We start from the raw sequence: 22,115 nt of genomic DNA, 5'->3' as shown, positions 1-22,115 counted from the left end.
TAAATCAGTTTAAGCTTTCGAGCATTCTTCATTGTTGGGTGAGTGAAGCTTGCTAAGAAATAAACATTCTTCCCTTTTCTAATTTACTGTTCACAAAATGCATTTTCGTGGTTTGCAAGAATCTCTGTAGCCAGCTACATACAGACAGCAAAGTTTATTTCATTAAAGACACCCACGGTGTTGGGCTGTACTTGAATACGAGCGCCTACTGACTGACCTACCCCTCTGGCTGTAAACAGCGCTAAATATAATAAAAACGCACTTATAGTTATCACGAAAGTTAAATCTTCCTTTAATAATTTGTGCAGAGACAGAGAAAAATGAGGACTTTTTCACAAGTCCCTTTCAAAGACGGATGTTGACTGCAACAAAGTTCTCCGTTTGTTTCCCTGCAGATAACTCAAATAAGGAACAACCACAACCAAGATACCCACCATAGTTTGACTCGTGTTTTGCAAGCAAAGTGGCAGAATGAGTTACTTCTAGAAGGATGCTGGTTTGTTCTCAAGGAACACAAAGCCATTCCTTCTCCAAGCGAAGCTCTCCACCTTCTCTTTCAGGTGAGGACACAGAAGGGGCTGGTGCCACCAGCCTGCAGCACCACCCACCTTCTGCATTATTCAGTCTCTGACCACTTACTCTCCAAACACAGGGGACAATCCACATCAACCTCGTGAAAGGAGCACTTAGCACCAATACGCTGCTTCTTCTTTGCACAGAAACTTGAACGGTGGCAGAAAGCTCAGAATAGCAGCTCCCCCAGCAGCCGTGCCAGCGAAAGACACCAGTTGTGGTGACAGATGAGAAGGCGAGCCTGGGTGAGCAGTGCAGCCACAGGCAGCCTGCAACGCAGAAAAGAGAGGTCATAAAAATAAAACTGTACCTGGTAAAGGGCATTAAATAATTTATTAAAGTATTAAATAATCGGCTCATTTCTGCATGTGGACGCACACTTACTCACACTTCATAAACTCCTGGTTGAACATCAGAAAGAATTTGCTATGTGCATTTAATTAGATTCTGAATATTTTTTCATACACACTTGGAACATTTCCAAAATATTAGGATTATGATTAAACATATATATATATATGAAATGTTGGACGTTTTTGTAAATAGGATTTTCATCTTACCGTTTCTGCATAGCGGGCCTTGCCATGGCCCACGGGCCAAACAACTTCTGGCGGGGAGCCATACCGTTCGTTTATTATTGCAACTTGTGCAGCTCATTTTAACGACAAAAACCATCGAAGCTGAGGACTTTCATCCATCCATAACCCTATGTATTTTTTTAAGCCAGAGGCTAAATCTTTTACTGAGATTCTGATAGATCTTAAGGATCTGTACTTTGTCCCTTAGAAACAGCTTTTTAATTAACTTATTTATTTATTGATGAGTGTACATGATAGTAAAGGAAAGAAGCCAGGGTAATAAGGAAAGCATACGTTCCCAGCCTATTAACCTCTGCTATTCAATAATGCACCGAAAACCCTGAACTTTAATTTTTTCTCTCTCTAGATAGATAAGGCAACATGTTTTACATTCAGCATGGAGGAGAAATAAACATCCTTGCCAGCTACATTTCTGCAGAAAACGAGCCCTAGATCCAATAGATTTGTGTATTTACTGACATCTGCCACAGATGATGAATCCTCCAGTAGATTAAACTCAGAAGAAATGACAAATAGTTGTTGGCACGCCGCTGGAGATGCCATTTCCCACAGAAGAGTACAGGCTTCTAAAAGTCTTTAACCTCGCTGGACAAGAAACCCCGCAACCTAAACTACACTATTTGCCAAAACTGTACTTGTCAGCCTTTTTCTGAATTAGTTTAATCTCGCTTTACTGGTGTGCTTTACTGTTGCTCATCACATACTACTTTAAATAATTCTAGAAAGTAGTGAAAAAAAAATGCTATAAAAAGATAATTGCAGACATTACAAAGAAAACAGTTAAAGATCCAACATGAATTGGCATTTCATGAGAGTTTAACATGCTTGCAAGAAAACTGCCATGCTATTACGCAGAATATCACAGGTAAAAATCCAAGCTGCTATGGACTCAGGTTACTATGCTCGAGAAAAGGATAGCGTCATAGACACGGTTGCTCTGTCCCAAATGCAACATACTCGCTTCACCACACTGTCAAGCTAATAGCTTTTGCTCAGCAAGGATTAATAGCTCTTGTTTAACCACACTGCTTTCCTTTCCAGGACTAACATGTCATCTGCACAGGTTTAACTAAATCAGTTATTAAAATAAATTCTTAGGAAGTAATTATAGCTTGCGTGCATTTAAGTTAATTCTTGAAGTGAAATCACGGCAAAGCCACAGTTCCCTTTCAATGCAAATCATGTGCTTTTCATGCAACGTTCAGGCATCTAACAACCTTACCGAAGCATTTCGCTGGGATACGGAAAAGGACATTTTTATGCTGCCTGTGCTGCAGTCAGCTACAACTCCCTTCTGCCCGGACTTTGGAAAGGAAGCAGTGGCTGAGGTGAATGCAAATAGAGCTAATAATAATTATTAAAGGCAGCAACCGGGTACTAGTCACACATTCTAACGTTTCTCCCAATGACACTTTAAAGCCTTAGAGCATTTCAAGCTGCTGGATTTAACACTGTGTCAGACCCCATATAATTGCTAACTGCCCACCAGTGTAGCGTAATTTGGGGAAAAAATGGAAGCGTGACTCCGGTGATTTGAGTTATATCTCGACTTTAATCACCGAAAGTGATATTCCCAAAGAACTATCTTTCAAATTAAACACTCCTCCCCATTGCAGAAGATATACCCCTCCAATTTAACCTGCCTAAGAGAAGTCACGTGCAGTATTCTGTTTGAGAATGATAAAATGATTCTCTTTCTCCAATAATAACCGTCAATCTTTATCATTACCCAAGGCAACTTTAAATTATGCAATCGCCAGTTTTAGTGTGTACCGCTAGAGGTATTCCTCAGTCTCTCAATATCGCTGAACAACCCTTGCGGGCTTCGGTCCGCAGCCAGACCCAGCCACATCCAAACACGCCAACGCTCTGTCACACAGGATTGCTCCAGGGACAGGAAGGACAGTCACCCATGGAGCCCAGATCTCCCGCTCCCCGAAGCACCGCCAGTCTCGTTCCAGCCAGGTGCCTCCCATCGCTCAGGAAACTCTTCTGGAAATCTACTGAACCCTGGCTATCGAGCCTAAGGAAATGGCTCATTGGGAAAGACTGCATTTACAAAGCTGTATTTATAAATATTTTCATTCATGAATTTAATTCAACAATCTGTCACCTTACTGGGAATATAAAGCGTAAGAAATACTTTTAAGGATCCATTTGTAAAGGTTCAAGTTTAAGAGAGGCTTTTATGCTTCAGAGAGCATCAAAATTTGTGTATCGAAGATGACCCGATTAGCTGATAAAGCAGGAAGCGGCAACAAGCCTCCTTTTCTTCCACTTCAAACCAGCGCCATCGCATGTTCTTAACTGTGTCACGACTGGGGTTCATAGGTACTAAAGATATATGACAATTAATACAAATGATTTGGCTCAGATTTCAGTTTGGAAGACATTTAGGAGAAGGCCTAAATGTTATATTATGTTCTCAAATTCTATGCATTAATTTAAAAACAAAGATATCTGATCCCTGTCTATTGTACTCCTAAGACAGTAACTAGAATTGCAGCTTTTCAGCAGGCAGTGCTCTCAACAAAAGCCAGATAATTGTGCAAATCAATGAAAACCCAAGAGCGTCTCAAATGGACCGGAGGCAGTAACCTACGCAGGGAACACGCGCTCGCACAGCAGCGAGGTGTGTAATGGCATACTCAGGTGTGTTCTATGCATTTACTTAATTACATGGTTCCACAACAATTCCTTGTAAACTGATAATTAACAGCGTGCTCCAGTAATTGAAACTGTCCGTGTTGGTACCACGAAAGAGCGATGGCACGCAAGCCCGGTGACAAGTACAGAGCCAGTGCTGTACACACGCGCCTTCTAGAGCGGCAAACGGAGGGCAGAGGGAGAAAGGAAAGGGCTGAAAATGTTCAAAAATCAGATGTAAGGCTCCAAAAATGGCATAGCTATCGAAACCAAACCAAACCAAAAGATTACATCTGGTTATCGTAGTTACTTATGGAAAAGATAAGGGGCTCCAAGTGACATGGCTTTCTCTGTGGCCACGAAGGCTGGAAATCGACTTTAATGCCTCAGGAAAGCTGAGACTCTCATGCCCCTGGGAAAACTTGGAACATCATTAATTACTAAGTGTTGTCAACACTGAATCTGATGCGATGACTTGAACACAGAAACATTTTGTAATTTTTATATGCAAAAATAAGTTAAAATTACAAATGTGAATTTTACGTAGAGAAAAGAAAACCTAACTTAAGCCAAGTTATTATATAGCCTCATTGTTAAATTAAGCAGACCAAAAGGTGAACCATGCTGAGGAGTGCCCGTCATCCTGCAGGCTATGGGGAGTGATTGGGAGTTAGGCCAGTTCATGGGACATGCTGTGTAAGAGGGACCATGACAGTCAATGGCTCTATTCAGTAGCCAACATTAATTCCGTACTCCTAATACAAACAATGAATTACTTCAAAGGAGAAATGATGGTAGAAGTGATTAGAAGAAAGGCAAAAAAAGCACTGTTTTCTTAGCACAGGACTATATTTGAAGAAATGAATCAATTTCCTTTTCTCAGGAAAACTAAGTACTTTATAACTTTTTTTTTTTTTTTTTTTTTTAACAAAAAGCCTGCTCAAATGAAATGGAATCCTGAAAACTAGAGCTACGACTTGGATAGGCTGAGTAAACTATTTGCCAACTGTAACTATGGAAGTGGCCAAACTGCAAAAGAGTATTTTCAATATGCAGCAGAATTACTGAACTATTGGGAAATGTGGTATTTATGGAGCACTGTGTTCCCATTGGGATATAATTGGATCTAATGACCACTGCAATTAAATTCATTCATTACTTATTTTTCATCTCAAAGAAAAATGTTGACTACTGATGGGTCCAGGAAAGTTTCACTAAATTTTAAAAGAACAACAGTTAGCTTGCCCTGGGGGAAAAAAAGTTATCAAATTCAAGTGGCACCCAGAAAAAAAACTCCCTACGCTCAGCTTGTAATACGTTGTTTTCCAAATAACTACAGCTCTATTAATAAAGCATTAGCTAATAAGTCAGTGCTCTAAAAAGTACGATATTGTAACATTTTCAGGGGAGGCTCAGATTTTAATCTGCGCGTCAGTCATCGCAGTATGGGCTCCAGCAGTGCTCCCGCCCAGGTGTGCAGGGCACAGCCCAACGCTCCCGTCTTTAATTAAGGCATACACGGAAAAAACTGGCAGGGTCCTGGTGGGAAGGCTAGTGCGACACACCCCTAATCACTTTAGTTTTAGAATACTATTAAGTGCAACTACACGGCAGGGTATTTGCCAAGCTCATTTAAGTAATCAACTGTTTTGTGATTTCACATCACCTGATAGTTTTTTAATAGACTGATTCATAGTGATAACTACAGTATGTGTGCATTTGATGTCTCGATCCATGTTTTTTAAACCAGTGGAAGCTTTTTATTACCTTTAATAGGGCCAGATCCAGTAGAGACTAAACACCCCTTCCTCTCAAATTATTTTTCCTCCACCTTCTTGCCTCCCCAAGAGACGCAGTAAAAAAATTCCATACAAGCTTCAATTCCAAGGATCTTTTTTTTGTTATTATTATTTTCCTAGCGTTAGTCTTCTGAAACCCACTGCCACCATTACTAAGCCATTGTGAAATGCAGCAAAATATACACCAGTGGACCTGCCTCCACACCAAGAACTTTGTTAATTGAGCGTTATCGTATTCGGTTACTATCGTAGGAGCCCAGGCAGTTGCCTGGCCTCCCCATACACGGTGGACCCAGTTTTGCAGAGTGTCAAGTCCTTTCTGCTTCCCCAGAGACCCACCTACCACCCACTGGAGCAACCTGCGCTCTGTCACCTCTCGCTGCCTACCGAGATTTCAACTTCCATTTCTATCCCGACTTTGAGAAACGGGACATTTTAGAAAGGAAGGGTCTGTATAACAAAGCTATACCCGTAAGCGAAGGTTGCCAGATTAGTCTCTCAGATTGTGCAGGCATTAACAGGCATGCCTGCATCATTGCTCTTGAGAATATAAGTTTTGAACTGTATTACAAAACAGTTTTTATGATATCTTCAATTTTCAGATGCTTATCAGCCAGGACTGTCAATACTTTGCAAAGTCTATGAGGGATGTTCTTAAGCCTGAAATTACTTCTGATTAAAAAGAGAAACACATACAATTTACAGCAAAGGTGTGCAGAAGTGAGCTTAAAATACAGTTTGACATTAAAAAAAGCTTAGCCTGAATTGTTGATGACTAAGTTATTATTATGTTTCCATACATTTTAGTCTACAAATTATATCATGATGCTTCAAGATTTTTTTTATAGTTACTAACTTGTCATATACTCTTGTTAACGTTATGTTGCTATGTTAATGTTATTAGTATAATTACAGCTAGTAGAAAATGCTAACAACATCACAAGCTAAATAGAAACTTATTCTGAGCTCTAATATACGTTCAGTGGAAATATAAACCACAGACAACCTAAAACTGAAAAGCAGATTACATTTATTTGTCAGAATCACATCCAGAGACTCAAACTAATGCGGCATGTGAACAGATGACAGTGGCGTACACCAAGGTATTCTCGCATGTATGAATTCTAAGATGTGATTTATATACCACCATTTATTTTCATTCCAGTATCTGTCGTATCCCCTAATGTTTTCCTGTTTATGCAAGTTTTTCCACCAGCACAGAAAATGTTTTCTTTAATTAATGTCAACAAACACATGAAGTACATTTGCTGCTGTTATGTCTGTAAAAATTGTATGGTCACTAAAGAATAGCTAGGAATTTTATACGTATATATTTTATTCTAATAATAAGTTACCTGTTTGAGAACTTTACTGTGCAAGTTTCTTTTTCTGTTATTTTTTTGAATTGGGTATCTTGATTGAAGTATTTGCAGATAAGAAAATGACTCATCCTTTGTTATTTTAAAATTCCAGTTAGCGTAATTTAAAACAACTACTGACCTGTAAAAGAAGTTCTCCACACGTTTTTATCTTGTATCTCCATGTTGACAATACACATGCTGTTACTATAATAATTTGCAGGTGCACTTCAAAAAGAACAGAGCATAGGTATTCCCAGGACAGATAGAGGGAGCTGTATCTCCAGTTTTACTCTTTAAAGAGACAGCTAGAAACAAGGTGTCAAGTTTAAATTTGCAAACATAAAAAAAAAAATAAATTAAAAAACCCCTCCAGCTTGCTTTTGACTATTACTACCAACCAAATTAGGCTTTAAAAGCATCGGGAAAACTACAATTTGCCCAAAGATCAAGGAACAATGAAAAAGTTGTTTTTTTTTTTTTTATATATAAACATAGCTATGTCAGTATGGTAAGACATTCAGGCAACCAATCACTTGCTCTGTTTTTTTAGCTTAGATTTTCCATGAACAAGTATTTGCGCCTTTTTCTGTGATGTAATAGCAATATTGAAAAACATGGCATGTCATCGGTAAAATATGTCAAAAAGAAAAGTATTAAACAGCATTAATTCTAATAAAGTTGGATGGACAGGTATTACGGTTTTCTGAAAAAGAAAAGCCCTTCCCTCTCACTCACCCTGGGATAAGCTTACAGAGGATTCAGAAAGGTAAACACAATTCTAACTGCAAAGGAGACAGAGGGAAAAACATACAGAGCTGGATTTAGAAGCATATATACCTTCCCACCATTACCTTTGATTACGCACGAGAAACCATGCTCTGCATCCATGTGCGGAGATTGAGCTATCACTGCTACTGCTTATCCCCAACCAGGTAAAATCTGGCATTGAACGGAAAAGTAATAGAATATTGCATATACGTACCTGAAATGTTGTTAAAATTGGATGTCAACTTAACCTCATCATAAATTGCATTTTTTTCTATGGTGCTCAACTTTACTGCTTATTTCTTTTTAATTAAATGTATTTTTCTCATCTCTCTTCCACAGGGGACGGGAGAAGGGGAAGGGAAGAAGTTGTTCTACATTAATTTAAATTATTTGCAAGATTCACTGTAGCACTGCGGTCTTAATTAATCCACAAAATCCTGCTTTAATTCCCATATACCTCAGGTGTAAAAAGGCCTCCACATTTCATTATACTTCTGAAAGACTTACTTATAAATATAATTGCACATTATTCTAAGTTACAGATTAGTTTTAAGCAACAGCTATATGAAAAAACGAATGTATAGATATAAAGACCAACTCCCATACTCCACTGAACAGTGTTTGTAATCCTGGTACAAACGGTTCTAATCCTACTGAAGGGCTCTTCCTGGAAAGATTTTGAGGCACAAGAAACGCAGGCCCGAACCCTTTCGTTACCCTTGCTAGAGGTAAAGATGTTAAGTAAGACGGGCAGCAACAAATTGGCTGACGAGTTCATTACTTCTCTGTTTATTCAAATCCATCTCATTTTTCAGCAGTACTCTTGTACAGTAATACTCCAAACAATGAGTCAAGACTGATATCTAAGTTATTTTAAAATTTAAATTAATCAAATAAAATCACCAACAATCTGCATCTGAGAGTGCTTATTGCAGTCATCCCGCCCCTGCATGTCACCTTCCTCAGGGCACAGTCCCTCGTGTTTCCTCCCTCCTTGTGCTGTGACACTATTTAGGCGCATACACTCTCCAATTAACACCGTGTCTCCTCCAATACAAAGAGTAATATTACAGCAATTATATGAATCATTAATAATCATAGAAACGCTACTCTAGAAAGAGGCGTGCAAAAAGTCTGATACAATAGCTGTTACGAGAAGAGCCGCTTGCTAATAGTGTTTACCAAAGTCAGCATTTTCCCCGTTCATCCTACATTAGGAATCCTCTCCTTCCTACTTCCATCTATCAAATACCTCAACAGATCTCTACAAAAAATGATGTTTCAGACTGGGATTTTTCCAAGTCAAGTGGCAATCTCAGCAGATGAGACTATAAAAGACTACTGAGAAATTACTCAACTGTAATAGTTTAAAAAAAACCACTCTATTTTTACTATTAAAACCCTACTCACAGGATAAGTGTCTCGTTTTCAAAAAATTATTCTACGCAAATCTCTTCAGCAGGTAGGTACTTTCGACAGCATACCAACTCTTTACATTCACTTGGATTAACCAATTAAATCACACTTTCAAATAACTTCAATATAAAGTATGTTTATAATGCATACGAAGAGTCTCACAGCTGTTTTTTATCCCTTTCAAATTTTTTCCACACCCTTCTGAAGTACTAACATGACAGGATATACACTCTAGCAATATGCTCTGCACGCATGTATTGTTTGGCAACACCATCGTCTCTCCAAAACTACCACTTGACCTTCTCTACAAACATTCCACAAGTTGGATGTGTCCACTCTTCCCATCGTGAACAGCACCGTGGTATTGCCATACTCCTTGTAAACGTGGTCTACCATCTTTTTCTTTCTTGATATTTAATCTTGCATTTGGCCGTACTAAAATATACATTGCTGAGGTTAAACGGCAAGTTTTTAGAAATGATACACAATTTGTATTTTGACAGCATGACTTGGTTTTCAGCAAGACTAATATTCCACCAGATACTGTCTCCTTCATAAATACCATTTTTGATTATGGTAAAAATATGTTTAGTTTTCCTAACAGGTAGACGTGTGTCCTGGTAAGAATATAAAGAGCTAACACCCTTCACATAACATAACTTCACCTAGTAAATGCTTAAAGAAACAAGAATACTTTGACTAAATATAACCAGAGGTTTTTCTGTGGAAACCAGAAAATTATTTTTTCAGTCAAGCAGTGGTTAAAATTCCAAGACTCTCCATACCGCAAGTCTAAAGCTGAAGGTGAGAAGACCCTTAGAGGAGAGAAACGGATCCCGTAAAGAGAAGAGCTCAATGACTGATGCACTGCCATGGCTGCGCAGCTCCAACCTAAAGGCAAAATCTCTTACTTTTCCTAACCGAGGGAGCGTATTTAGGAAAACTGACACACAGTCATTCAACTATCACAAGAAACTGTGCCTTTGAAATCAGATATGAGAAGTGTGGAATTTAACCATTGTTTTAAGCATAAGGAATTTTAATGCTTTCATCTAATTTCTGGAATACTGATACTTAAACTGGACGTTCTTTTCCTGAAGTGTGTTCCTGAACAACGCACGGCATGGCACTACAACTCTTCTAAGCCTATGCTGGGGGCACAATTTTGCCAGCCTACAATTGGAGTACATTTCAGTATGGAATCTTAGCTAAAAATAACATCAGCGATTTATATTTAATGTTTGGATGAAAAAACGTCTATTTCGAGCACAATCTGTTGTCTCTAAGATGTCAACAGTAAGTAATATTATTTGAAGTGGAATGTTGTATTTAATATTTAATAGCATGTATAATGAAACTAGTGGAAAAATATTGAAATTGCAGAAAAGTATGAAGTGTCGATCATCACTTGACTATTATTTTAGATTAGCAATGGATGTTATCATGTGCGTACATAAGAATACATCACATGACTTAGCTTTGCCAAGAAATTAAACAATATTCAGATATTTCAATAGACTGTATATTATAGGCAGTGAACCTAAATTTCTACTTGTTTGTGTCAATATGACCCAAAAAACTCCCGTGAAATAATCATTTACATCAACATAAAGAGGATGCTTGATGAAAGTCAAGTCTGGAATGGTGCAGTCAGTTCTCTTTCAGAAGCCAGTGGAGTAATCACTTAGCTCAGAGTCAGAAATTGCAATTTTTTTATTCTACCAGCCGAGTTTCAGATCCATCACAAATGAAATCATGCTACTGATTTGATTATCTAAATAGAGACTTTTCTGCCTGAAGAGATGAGTCAGAGGTCAAAAGAAGTTGAAAAACTTACACTACATTCTGATAATTTTTAACATACAAAGACCACAAAACAGTAAGATAAAATACAAACCTAAAGCTAAGTCCAATTCGTGTTAACTCACTAAAAAATAAATTATGTTACATGTTTTACTACCTAGTATAGCATCCAAATAGGAAACTGGTGTTACAGTGGGCTTTTTATAAAAATAATTCAATACTTACTGAAGTAGCACCTCTATATAAATGATCACCAGCAAAGGAGAATACTTCATAAGACCCACAATACCCCTTTTTTGGTAGGTTAATTATAATTCCATCAACACATAAAAGCTGTACTTGATCTATGCACAGAGGTTAAGGCCAGAAGAAGAAATCCAAATGATCAAGCAAAAATCTTTTGACTGCTTGCTTGTAGTGTCCAAGTGCAAACAGTGGTCTTTTAAGTATCTTTTTTCCCTGTGATGCATTTATTATTTAGAATCCATAAAAATTAAATAACCAGAAGATCGCTCAGATGTAAATATATAGTTTTTTTTTAAAAAAAGGTAAGAGCCCATTTACAAATTCCTGGACAGAATATTAGATACTGATATGAATTTATTTAAGAACTAGCTCTTATCCCACAGGCATTTAGACAACAAAGCAGTTGAGATACAGAGACTTCTATATCATGAATTCTTAGGTTAGTTTAAACTTACTCCAGACTAAACCAGCCATCTGACTCAGGTGTGTGAAATCCACCCCCACAAAAATGTGTCTGTCTCAATCAGCTACTGAATTTAGACTGTTGATGGCAGGGTTTTGAATTTAATCTAAAGGAAATACTGTAAACACATCACACCTGTAATTTTTATAAACTTTGGGTTTTATGTTCTTTCTAATAAGATGACTTTTCTGTATAATTAGTGGCAACCATGTATCTACATTTATTTTACCTTTTGATCTACACTACATCATAATTAAAAAGAAGCACAAAAGTAAGAAAGAAATGTTTTCTAACAGCCTTCATTTTATTTTTTCAGTTTGGTACTATCTGTCCATTTAGCCTTCTGGAAAACAAAATTTAAGGAAATTGTACAATTATATAGTCATATATTTTGTTTTAGCGTTTAATAGCAGCTCTTAGCTTGGCCGACCTTCCTCTTGGGTTTGTTTGAATATCCTTGGCCTGGGGTGTGAGAACTTTTTTCTGTATAAAAATCCACTTAGAGTTGGATTTTCCATGGGGAAATTCTTGTGTATCTTCCTCTGTGGAGCAGTTTTTCAGAGCCTGTCTTATCTTCTGCCTTGAGCCAAGATTGTGCTTTTCTGTCATGTCTATTCCATGAAGAAAACGTTTGATAATACGATCTTCTAGAGAATGAAAGGAGAGGGCTACAAGGCGACCCCCGGGTTTTAGAAACTTCTCAGCTGTCTTCAGCCCTATAAAGAGTTCATGGAGCTCATCATTCACAAATATTCGCAGGCCTTGGAAAGTTTTGGTAGCAACATGCGTAGGTCTCTGAAGCAAGTCTCTTCGTGCATAAAGCGCTGATGCTGGAAAAGCACCTGTCGAATTTAAAAGGTATATGTTAATATCTTATTATTTCTACATTGCTATCCTGACATTAATCCACTCATGCATGATGACTTTAAAGGAAAGCATACTTACAAGTGAACCCTGAATGGTGAGCTTCCTTCTTTATAATATATCTTTATTTTCTGCTTTGAATTCACATTTCTGAAAGTGAATCCTATGAAACTGATCTCGCTTGTGATTGGGTGTTGGGTTTTTTTCCTAGAGTCTTTCACAGAAATTCCTTCCTCAAATGCTTCACAAAATTAAAATATGTAATGATGACTGAAACCATAATCGGGAAAAAATGAAGATGTGCCAGATAAGGCCTATACCTTACAGCTCAGTGTAGTCAATGTCAGTTTCTCTATTTGTGGTTATTTGTTTCATGCTTTTAAGGAAAAAAAAAATTAATATATGATGGACACACAATTCCAACTGCTTCTAGATAGTTATGTGTTTCTCCACAGCCAGAGATAAGATGAAGACAATGTCTACCTGGTGATAAGTATCTTTCAATGAATTACACAAAGCTTAAAAGAGGCATCCTTCTTCGGGGATAAAAATTGTTGACCACTACACCTGTGCTTCTTCAAGCATTCACAAAATTACCTGGAGAAATTTAGACATTGTAGCTGACACTGTTGCTTTTTCAGGTGCCTAAACAGCAGAACATCTCAAGGTATGAGTTTGTTGCACAAAAAAATTCACCAGATTAAGTAATTTTGACTAGATGCACAAAACTCCCTCTTCCTTTTTCCAAAATTCTTATGAGTTATACAAGTCTCTGTAGAGACTGAAATTTTGATAGAAACTTTAATATAACATTATTTAATGTATTTTAGGCTTGAATCTTCATTATCTGAGTATAGAGCAAAAAGCTAGAGAAGCCAGATTTGATGGATGAAAGGGACTAAAGTGCAAGAGTCTTACAAGATCTGTGAAACCTGAGTAAATTTATAATCTATTATGTAAGTGAGCACAGGAGTCTGGCAAAGAAAAACGGAATGAATAATGCTAGCCCATAACTGGAAAGAATTATTTTTCCAAACAAGAGGGCCCATTAGAGATAAGGCGATACAGCTGGCACGTATGTATTAAAATGCCTTGATTCCATGCCAGTGCTAAACTGCAACATAATAAAGCTATGGGTTTGAAGTAAATGCAGTTCATAATCAAGTAATTGATATTCTACATAGTGGAGTAAAAGAAGGGAACGTGGTACCTCTGAAACCAGTTGATTCACATTGTGTAATTCACATTTATGCATGTGATTAAAGAAAATTTAACAGAAATAGCATAATCTAGTATGTTGGCACAAAATAATTTATTAGTGGAATTCTTAAGAGTTTTACAGGTAAGATTTTACTTATGTCAGAAAACGTAAGTGTTCAGCATCACAAACAGACAAGTAATCACCACTGTTCAGCAAAGCGAGAGGCCAGTAATGGCATTTAAAAATTCAACCATTATTTAAAAAGTTATTATCGTGTATGCGATGTGCCTCACGTGTTTCTGCATACTCCATTTTCACAACTACGTTCCCTACCTCCTCTGACTCCAATGCTAACAGTGCCTGAATTAACTGAAGAAACTCACGGTAGCCACGGCTGTTTCCTGTTCCTATAGTCTGAATCCTTCAAGACAGAAAGTGGCAACAGGATCAACTTCTTCTGACACAAACTACTGCCCAGGAATTTGTGGCTTTAAACTCTGTTTCACAAAACAGAGTAAATAGGTTTAACCTGTGTGAGCTAGGCTCCTTCATCACTTAGAAACTGTAGAAAAAGTTACACTAGCCAGCTAATATAATTTCTGTTTCTGAGAACACCACGTTCTACACTTTCTATAAATCATAAAAAGAATATACAACTTCATTGTAGGAGTCACAAAGCCTGTTTTGATGAAAGAGCTGAACTAAAAGAAGAACTCAAACGGCTCAGAAGGTAAGATGTCCCAAGAAACCAATGGACACCAAACGTGTACTACTTGGCACAGTATCTGTTTATACATTTCTTTACTTATCTAAAAATCGATTCTTTGAAAATGGAATCCTTAAAACAGCCATTGACTGCCATTTATGTGTGAAGAAAACTGTCTCTTAATGCATAACTTAAAGGAATGCTGTGCTGAGCAAAATAAACAATTTTCTTTAAATGGTTGACTAACAGCTACAAAGCCTAGTTGTATGCTCAGAACTCTTGCATAGTTATTAACTGAAAGAGCGGGGTTTAAAAGCAGCATATAATGTACCCAAAAATATCACAGGACATGCATGTTTCCATAGCATGCACTAAGTGGCTAAATATACATAGCTTTGTATTCTCCATAAGACCTGTCTTAGCTTTCTAGTATAATAGAATTTTTCTTCAATGGAATTTGGAATTTAACCATTAGCCTTTCGAATTAAAAAAATACTGTTTTTGTGAAAGATCTCACACAACAAATCTATCTCTTTTTCTAAGTCTCCATTTAAAAACCACTGAAAACGTACCTCACTCTTCCCTTCCCCCTTCCAAACCCAAGCCCGCCGCTGCCATGTTCACTTTACTGAAAGCAGTTGTAACTGGAATGAGAACCCACTGTTCCCTTACAAAATATGAGCTACTAACAAGTTAGTGGGTTGGAAAACAGGGTGCATTTTATCAATTCTACCTCTACCTCTTCTACAATTCAATTGTTCTACTATTGGCTTCCTGCAGCACCTCCTTTCTCCTGCCACTTGCTGAAAAACTTACAGCTCTGACTTCAACAGGACCAGTTTGCTACTTTCAGTTTTGGGCTCTTACTACCCAGAGCTGGTGTTCACCTCTCAAAGCAGATCCAGATTTTTTAACTATCATATTTTAGCAGCCTAAGTATTGCAGCCTTAAGTATTTTAGCAGCCTAAGTATTTTCTAAAAATACTGCTGGTTTTCTGGGGATGATCCATTTCTGATATTCTAAGAGTATTCCAGCTTCCAAAAGCATCACAGATAAAAATGAAGCCAACCCACAAGAGTACAGCATGTAATTTAGGCACAAAACTGAATGTGCTTCTTGACTGGGACCTAACAATAAAAACAGAATCCTAGAATGAGATCCTTTGTTTAAATTTCCACACTCAATCTCACTGGAATTTTAGTAAAATACTGGAAGATTTATCTTCTGGGTCACCAAAATATCTTTTACTTACCTGAACAAACAAGGACGATATAAAGATCTACTTCAAAACTGGTTTTGTAAAAATTTAAATTGAATAGAATAGTATAGTTTGGGTTGGAAGGGACCTTTAAAGGTCACCTAGTCCAACCCCCCTGCAGTGAGCAGGGACATCTTCAACTAGATCAGGTTGCTCAGAGCCTCATCAAGCCTGGCCTCGACAACAGAGCAACCCGTTCCAGTGTTTCAACATCATCATGGTAACAAATTCCTTCTTTATATCTAGTCTAAAACTACCCTCTGTTAGTTTAAAACCATTACCCCTTGGCCTATCACTACAGGCCTTACTAAAAAATCTGTCCCCATCTTTCTTATAAGCCCCCTCTAAGTCTCATCAGTCTGGAAAAAAGATGACTGAGGGGGGATCTTATCAACACTTATGAATAGTTAAAGGGTGGGTGTCAGGAGGATGGGGCCAGGTTCTTTTCGGTGATGCCCAGCAACAGGCACAAACTTGAGCATAGGAAGTTCCACCTCAACATGAGGAGGAACTTCTTTCCTTTGAGGGTGGCAGAGCCCTGGCACAGGCTGCCCAGGGAGGTGGTGGAGTCTCCGTCTCTGGAGACATTCAAACCCCACCTGGACACGTTCCTGTGCCACCTGCTCTGGGTGACCCTGCTCTGGCAGGGGTTTGGACTAGATGATCTCCAGAGGGTCCCTTCCAACCCCTGCCATTCTGTGATTCTGTGTGAAAAGCCACAATAAGGTCTCCCCATTTGTATGGGGAGGTCACTCTCTTACAGTGGGAGGGACTTTGCTCCTCCAGTCCCCGTCTTGCAGTCCATCCACTTGAGAGGTATAGGAAGACAGGTTGACAGTGAAGACTGAGGCAAAAAAGTTGTAGGCTACCTCAGACTTCTCCTCATCCGCTGTTAACAGTTTGCCAGCCACGTTCATTGGGGGGGTACACTTTCTTTGACCTTCCTTTTCTGGCTGACATACCTCTAGAAGACCTTATTATTCTTTGCGTCTCTTGTCAAGCTCAGCTCCAGCCACACCTTGGCCTTCCTGACCCCACCCCTACACAACCGGCAGCGTCCCTGTACTCTTCCCAGCATATCTGTCCCGGCTCCCACTGCCTGTGCATTTCCTTCTTACCCTTTAGTTTGACCAGCGGGTCTCGACTAGGCCATGCTGGTCTCTTGCCTTCCTTTCCTGATCTCTTACGCCTGGGGTCTGATAGACATGACATGCTGATATCTGGTCAGATTTTTAGTAATCTGACCGTGAACACCGGTATTTTGCAATTGCAATGCTGAATAGATAAACAAAAGAAATGAGATACTCAGGCTACCAGCATGACCGGGACACTAACAGGTCTTTGGAAGGTTCTTCCATTTGTCCTGCCACGGTTGTTGAGTGCAGTGACTTCCTACGGTAATCGGCAATTAACCGTGACATTAATTTATTTCTGTGAATAAATTTATCACACAGTGAAGAAAATAAATTAAAACCCAGATACATTCTGTAAGTATAATACAGCCTTACATGCCTCAGTTGAACATGCATAAAGAGAACTGCAGGTCATATATATAATGGTACAGAATACTAATATTCAGGAAACTGGTAAAGAAATGCAGTCATTTTGCAGCTTTATGCAACCAAAATCCCCCAAAATCAAACCATTTCAAAGTTTAAGGACTCAACTGGTCTGTCTTCAGAGACTGGGATTAACTAATAAATGTAATCTGTGGTAGTAATTTGTGTCACACTGGCCTTCATCGTTTTAGTAAAGGCAGTAGACTTTGATCTGTGTTCCAGGGGTGAAAAATTTTCCTACCCCACCCTTAGTCCTCTGGTATAGTTAAATAAAAACCTATTTGAGCCTTCTGCTAAGGCATAAAATCTCTCACCCAGCCCCCTCCGATTACCATGGCACTAAAAGAAAATCCTTCCTGGTAACAGGCTGTACAATGTACAAAAATATAAAAAAAATCTGTATGGGAAGCTTGTAAAATGAATTTCATTCATAAAAATACCACACTTCTGGCTAGATGACTGGTTTGAAATCCCAGGGAGAGAAATTATCATTTTTAGTTTTGGGATGCCCTGATGCTACTTACACTTTTAAAAATCTAATAGATTCACATGTTGAAATGTATCGAAACTTTAAAGCTTGTGAATGAAATTAGCAACGTGTTGTGCCTGTCAATATGAACTATTAAAGTCCCCAGAGTGTATGAGAGTGGGAGAGTTTAAAAATTAATTCAGATCGTGCACCTGTTTGCAGGAATCCGTCTGTTGAATTAGCGTTGCATTTAATAAGTTTCTGTGACGCAACTAATGTCCTTTTGTCTAGGCTCCCTCAGTACAGTGTTAATTCTCACCCATCTGAAATTCAGGCAATATTACAAATTCCAAACTGATAATTAAAGTCTATAAATGTGAACCAATCTGAGTGAAGCTGGCTTTACCCATTAAAGTTCTTTTTAAACTTCAAACTTCTTTCATATCTTATCATCAATTCCTTTCAAGTTAAATCTGAATGATTACATGATCCCAAAATGATCTGTTAATAGATTACGTATCTAAACAACACTGAGAAAAATTGAATTTTGAACAAAACCTAACAGATATCAAGGATTATTAGCCACTGAAAAGAAAAAAAATAGATCATCAGTTGTACAGAAAAAGCATACTAAAATTCCATTCTAAAAATGTCACTATTTTTAACCAGTTTTCCTGCACATCAAGTTAAACCTGTTTTTTCCAAACGACTCAATGGGATACAGCAAAAGCCATCAGGAAGTGATTCTTAAGTGACTTCCACAGATCTATTCACAGACCTTCACTTGAGAACTACTGATCTTTAGTATTTACCGAGCGTTCAGCATTGCAGATCGCTGTGCGAAAATTATAAACAGCGAGTGGAGTTTGGTTGTGCTGCAAGAAGAGATGATGCTCACATGACCGAATAGAAAACTCCTCCTTTTTCCCACGTAAACTGCAGACTCCACAGCTCACAGAGGCCTCCTTATTTACATGGCTCAGAAGCTTTTTAGACAGCATTTAGAAAAACAAAAAAAAAAAGCCAACCTTTTTTTAGGTTTTTTTGTAGGACCTTATTCATTGGCACAGTATATAGAGAGAACTTTCAGGCTCTATGCCAAGAGACAGAAGGAATTATTTTCTTGAATTGGAACAAAGGAGAGCAAGAAATCGCTTCAATACCTGCGTTAGCTCCAAGCTGTTGTAAGCAATCATGACATACAAATCTAGATATTCTTTTTCCCAGCTATACCTTAAAATGGTAACTCTTGCTAATAAAAACTTTAGAAATGTCTGATTGTTCTGTAACTGCTGTGCAGCTGGGGTTTTTGTTTGTTTGTTTTTTAATTACACCCTTCACTCTTATTCCCCAATCAATTAACAGCAGCGATACACAGTTCTAACCTTTTGGGGAGCGGTAGGAAAGACCAGAATTCTAGCATTCTGCAAATAGAAATGAAATTTTCTAATTTCAGGCTAGTCCAAATCTGTATTCACTGGGATTCTAATTATCAGCTAGACCTTAACACAAAACTTTGGAGTTCTAGAAAATCTGAAGCCATAGTAATCTGCAACACGTGAAAGAAATACGGACTATATGTTAATTCTCAGCTACTGGCAAGAGCAGATAAAGAGACATAAATACCCAGCCTCGTTGCTTGTTTTCTGGCTCCTACAGTAGGCAAAAAAATTGATCCTGTTCTGGAGGGATAATCATGCTCGTATAGAATCTGCAAAATCTAAAATGCAAGATTTTATTATTCTAATTAATATTTATTTTTTGAAGGACTTGACATTTAACTAATAGGTCATAGATTTTACTCTGGTAAAGTCCTGAATTAGTCAGAGGCTTTTCTGTGCTGTGCGACCAGAAGGATCCTGTAGCTGTGGTCTCTGGCACTCTAGCTCTGGCTTACCTCAATAACTTCACAGATGTCATTTTGCATAAGAAGAATATACATGGATGATAGATGATAAATTAAACAAATTGTATTACAGTTACCAGAAATTTTCTTAAGGTGTAACAAGTTCAAAAAATAGTGGGATCCACCATTGTGCTCCTTCACTGGAGGAATCAAATTAAAATTGGAAGAAGTTCCACCCAAACAGGGATCAGCGTAACTGTCCTAAAGTTGTTTTAACTTCTTGCATACTTAAAAAAAAAAAAAAAAAAAAGGCACACAAAGCATACACGCTTACTGTCTTGGCAGACATGTGCTGGATTCATTGTCTTTGGCATGTATACTATCTGATGCATACCCGATTCACGAATCAAGCTGCTCTTGAAATAAGCAAAGAGTTTAAAGTGAGAACAAATAATCCTTCTCATGGTCACAGAAAGTGACCATTAAGTGATGACTCACATGCAACACATTAAACAGGAAGGAATATTCAATCACTGTCGTTTACGCACTAGTATTTTTATTTTCTTAGCTCAAGCTAGTGCACAAGATTATTTCAGAAGTTACCGAGTCGCTTGTTGACAGCCTATAACAGATTACATCTGTAGCATAGCAAAATGGTTGCTTCAATCTCAATAACGGTACGCTGTTTTAATCAACATTTTTTCGAAAAGCATGAGATCATGTGACAAAAAGTAAATTATTAGTGCATTATATTGATGACAATGACTATATTAAAAATGTAACTTCAAGTTTTATAAAAGACTCATAGTGTTTTATCCCTTCCTTTTTTTGAGATTGTTCCTCACATTCACTATATTTAAAGCAGCAGCTTACAACAGCAAGCAGCGTCTTCAGGTCCTCTAATCATATCAGCTAAACTTTGGGCCTCGGTTGACTGGACATTTTGCTCAGGTATCCTGACTTATACAAATCCAAACCTTTTAATTTGTTTTTCAGTCGTTAAAACGTAAGTCCCATAAAATTCCAGTTTAAGCAACAAATTTTTATGAAAACAATATTTTTTTAAAAGTCTTCAGGATACAGATAAAACTTTTAACAATAGTCTTTAGCAAATGTTAAATTTGGATGGCCGTTTTAAAGGTCTGTATTCAAAGGAGTCAGCATTTTAGACTTATTTGTGACAAGACCAAGTAATTTTAATTTTTTGGTTAAAGAAAATAAACATATCCCAACATCCAATATTATAACGTTAATGAACGGGATTTGTGTCTTACATTTTTCCTTGAACATTTTCACTCGAGAACTCAAACATGAAGGTTCTTGATGTGAGCACAGCTCCTGCCTAACTGCATTTTGTTCAAGTTGTTTACAGTGAAAAGCAAGTAAGATGAAGTGTTTCAATAGTCGCTTCAGGCTGATCTAGTTGGCATTCACGAGGTGAAGCAAGCTACGTATTGCTTTACTTTTTGCTTCCTGGTTCTTTAAGCAGACAGCAATAATCTGATTTCATTCATAATTAGAAACTGCCATGGTACTTACCCTCAAAATACTAAAATGTAGAAATCTAAAACTAAGAGAGATATGTGATGTTTACGATATTTGAATGCTTATCAATAGATGGGATAAAGAATTCCCTAGGCTGCTGTCATTCTGTGTTTCAACTTGGTTGGCAAAATGATAAATCACTTCATGTAAAATCTATTATTAAACTAATCGTCAAACTACAATATAAAAAGTGGGATTTTAAAAAAAGAAAAAAAAAAAAGGGAGAGCTGACATCAGAGCAGAATAGGCAGGATTAGATCCTGCATGATTTCAAGTACAAATAGATCCCTCTGGGACTTTGGGGATTAATATTTTTTCTCCTCAGCCACTGTGAAGAATTAATGAGGGTACCTGCAACAATGCTTGCAAGCTGCTGAGTTCTGGTGATGGGGTATATGCTGCGTGCCTGAACGATGGCTGAAGCGATTTTCTTGGCGTGCCTCTCCTCCCCGTATGTTCTCAGGATGGACGCAAGCGCCTGTTGATCTAAAGCATTCACAACATCAGCAGCAGTGGGCATGTCAGGGTACCTACGCACAAGAAGAGCCAATTAGTTCACTGACGTCAGTTTTCATTGACAAGAGGTGAAGCTTCATAGCATTGAGACATAAAGTCAAACACACACACCGCATACAAGTGCCTTTGAGGTTTTCAAATAAGAGACAGCAACCCTATGAAAACAGATATAGCTTGCACCTTTTAAATCCTTTTTTTTTTTTTTGCTACTTTAAATGGAGTTTGTTCCTTAAGATCAATTAGAACAGCTGAAACTTCCAAGTATTATCATAAACTATGCTTAATGAGTTGACAAGAATAAATATATTCCAGTATCATGTTAAAATGGAATGTGACTTTTTATTTAGCTTTAGAATATAAACTCCTCCATTATGGGTTCACTTTAGTCACCTTGCATTGTATGTTGTTTTCTAGTCAGAACTGATCTCAAGGATCTTTTCTTTCACATCTCCTGCTATGAAAACAATTGCTGATGA

General features: G+C 37.8%; 1 protein-coding gene across 7 annotated transcripts in view; it reads right to left on the bottom strand.

The window, feature by feature from the left end:
* Positions 1-351: 351 nt before the first annotated feature.
* Positions 352-22,115, bottom strand: part of METTL15 (methyltransferase 15, mitochondrial 12S rRNA N4-cytidine) — a 112,443-nt gene continuing 90,679 nt past the window's right edge. For 4 of the 7 annotated variants that reach the window (XM_063332374.1, XM_063332370.1, XM_063332371.1 and 1 more), the window contains exons 5-6: positions 21,475-21,653; positions 8,603-12,516 (exon numbers count right to left, since the gene is read on the bottom strand). In XM_063332374.1, coding sequence (XP_063188444.1) covers positions 12,071-12,516; positions 21,475-21,653 — 625 coding nt within the window. In that variant the 3' untranslated portion in view covers positions 8,603-12,070. Of the gene's footprint in view, positions 843-8,602; positions 12,517-21,474; positions 21,654-22,115 lie in introns of those variants that run through there. The other 3 variants (XM_063332375.1, XM_063332369.1, XM_063332376.1) reach the window with 3 other exon arrangements.

Source organism: Chroicocephalus ridibundus, chromosome 4 (genome assembly GCF_963924245.1).
Source record: "Chroicocephalus ridibundus chromosome 4, bChrRid1.1, whole genome shotgun sequence".
Classification (NCBI taxonomy): domain Eukaryota; kingdom Metazoa; phylum Chordata; class Aves; order Charadriiformes; family Laridae; genus Chroicocephalus; species Chroicocephalus ridibundus.
The sequence above is the reverse complement of the archived record's forward strand: the minus strand, read 5'-3'. Positions and strand labels throughout refer to the sequence as shown.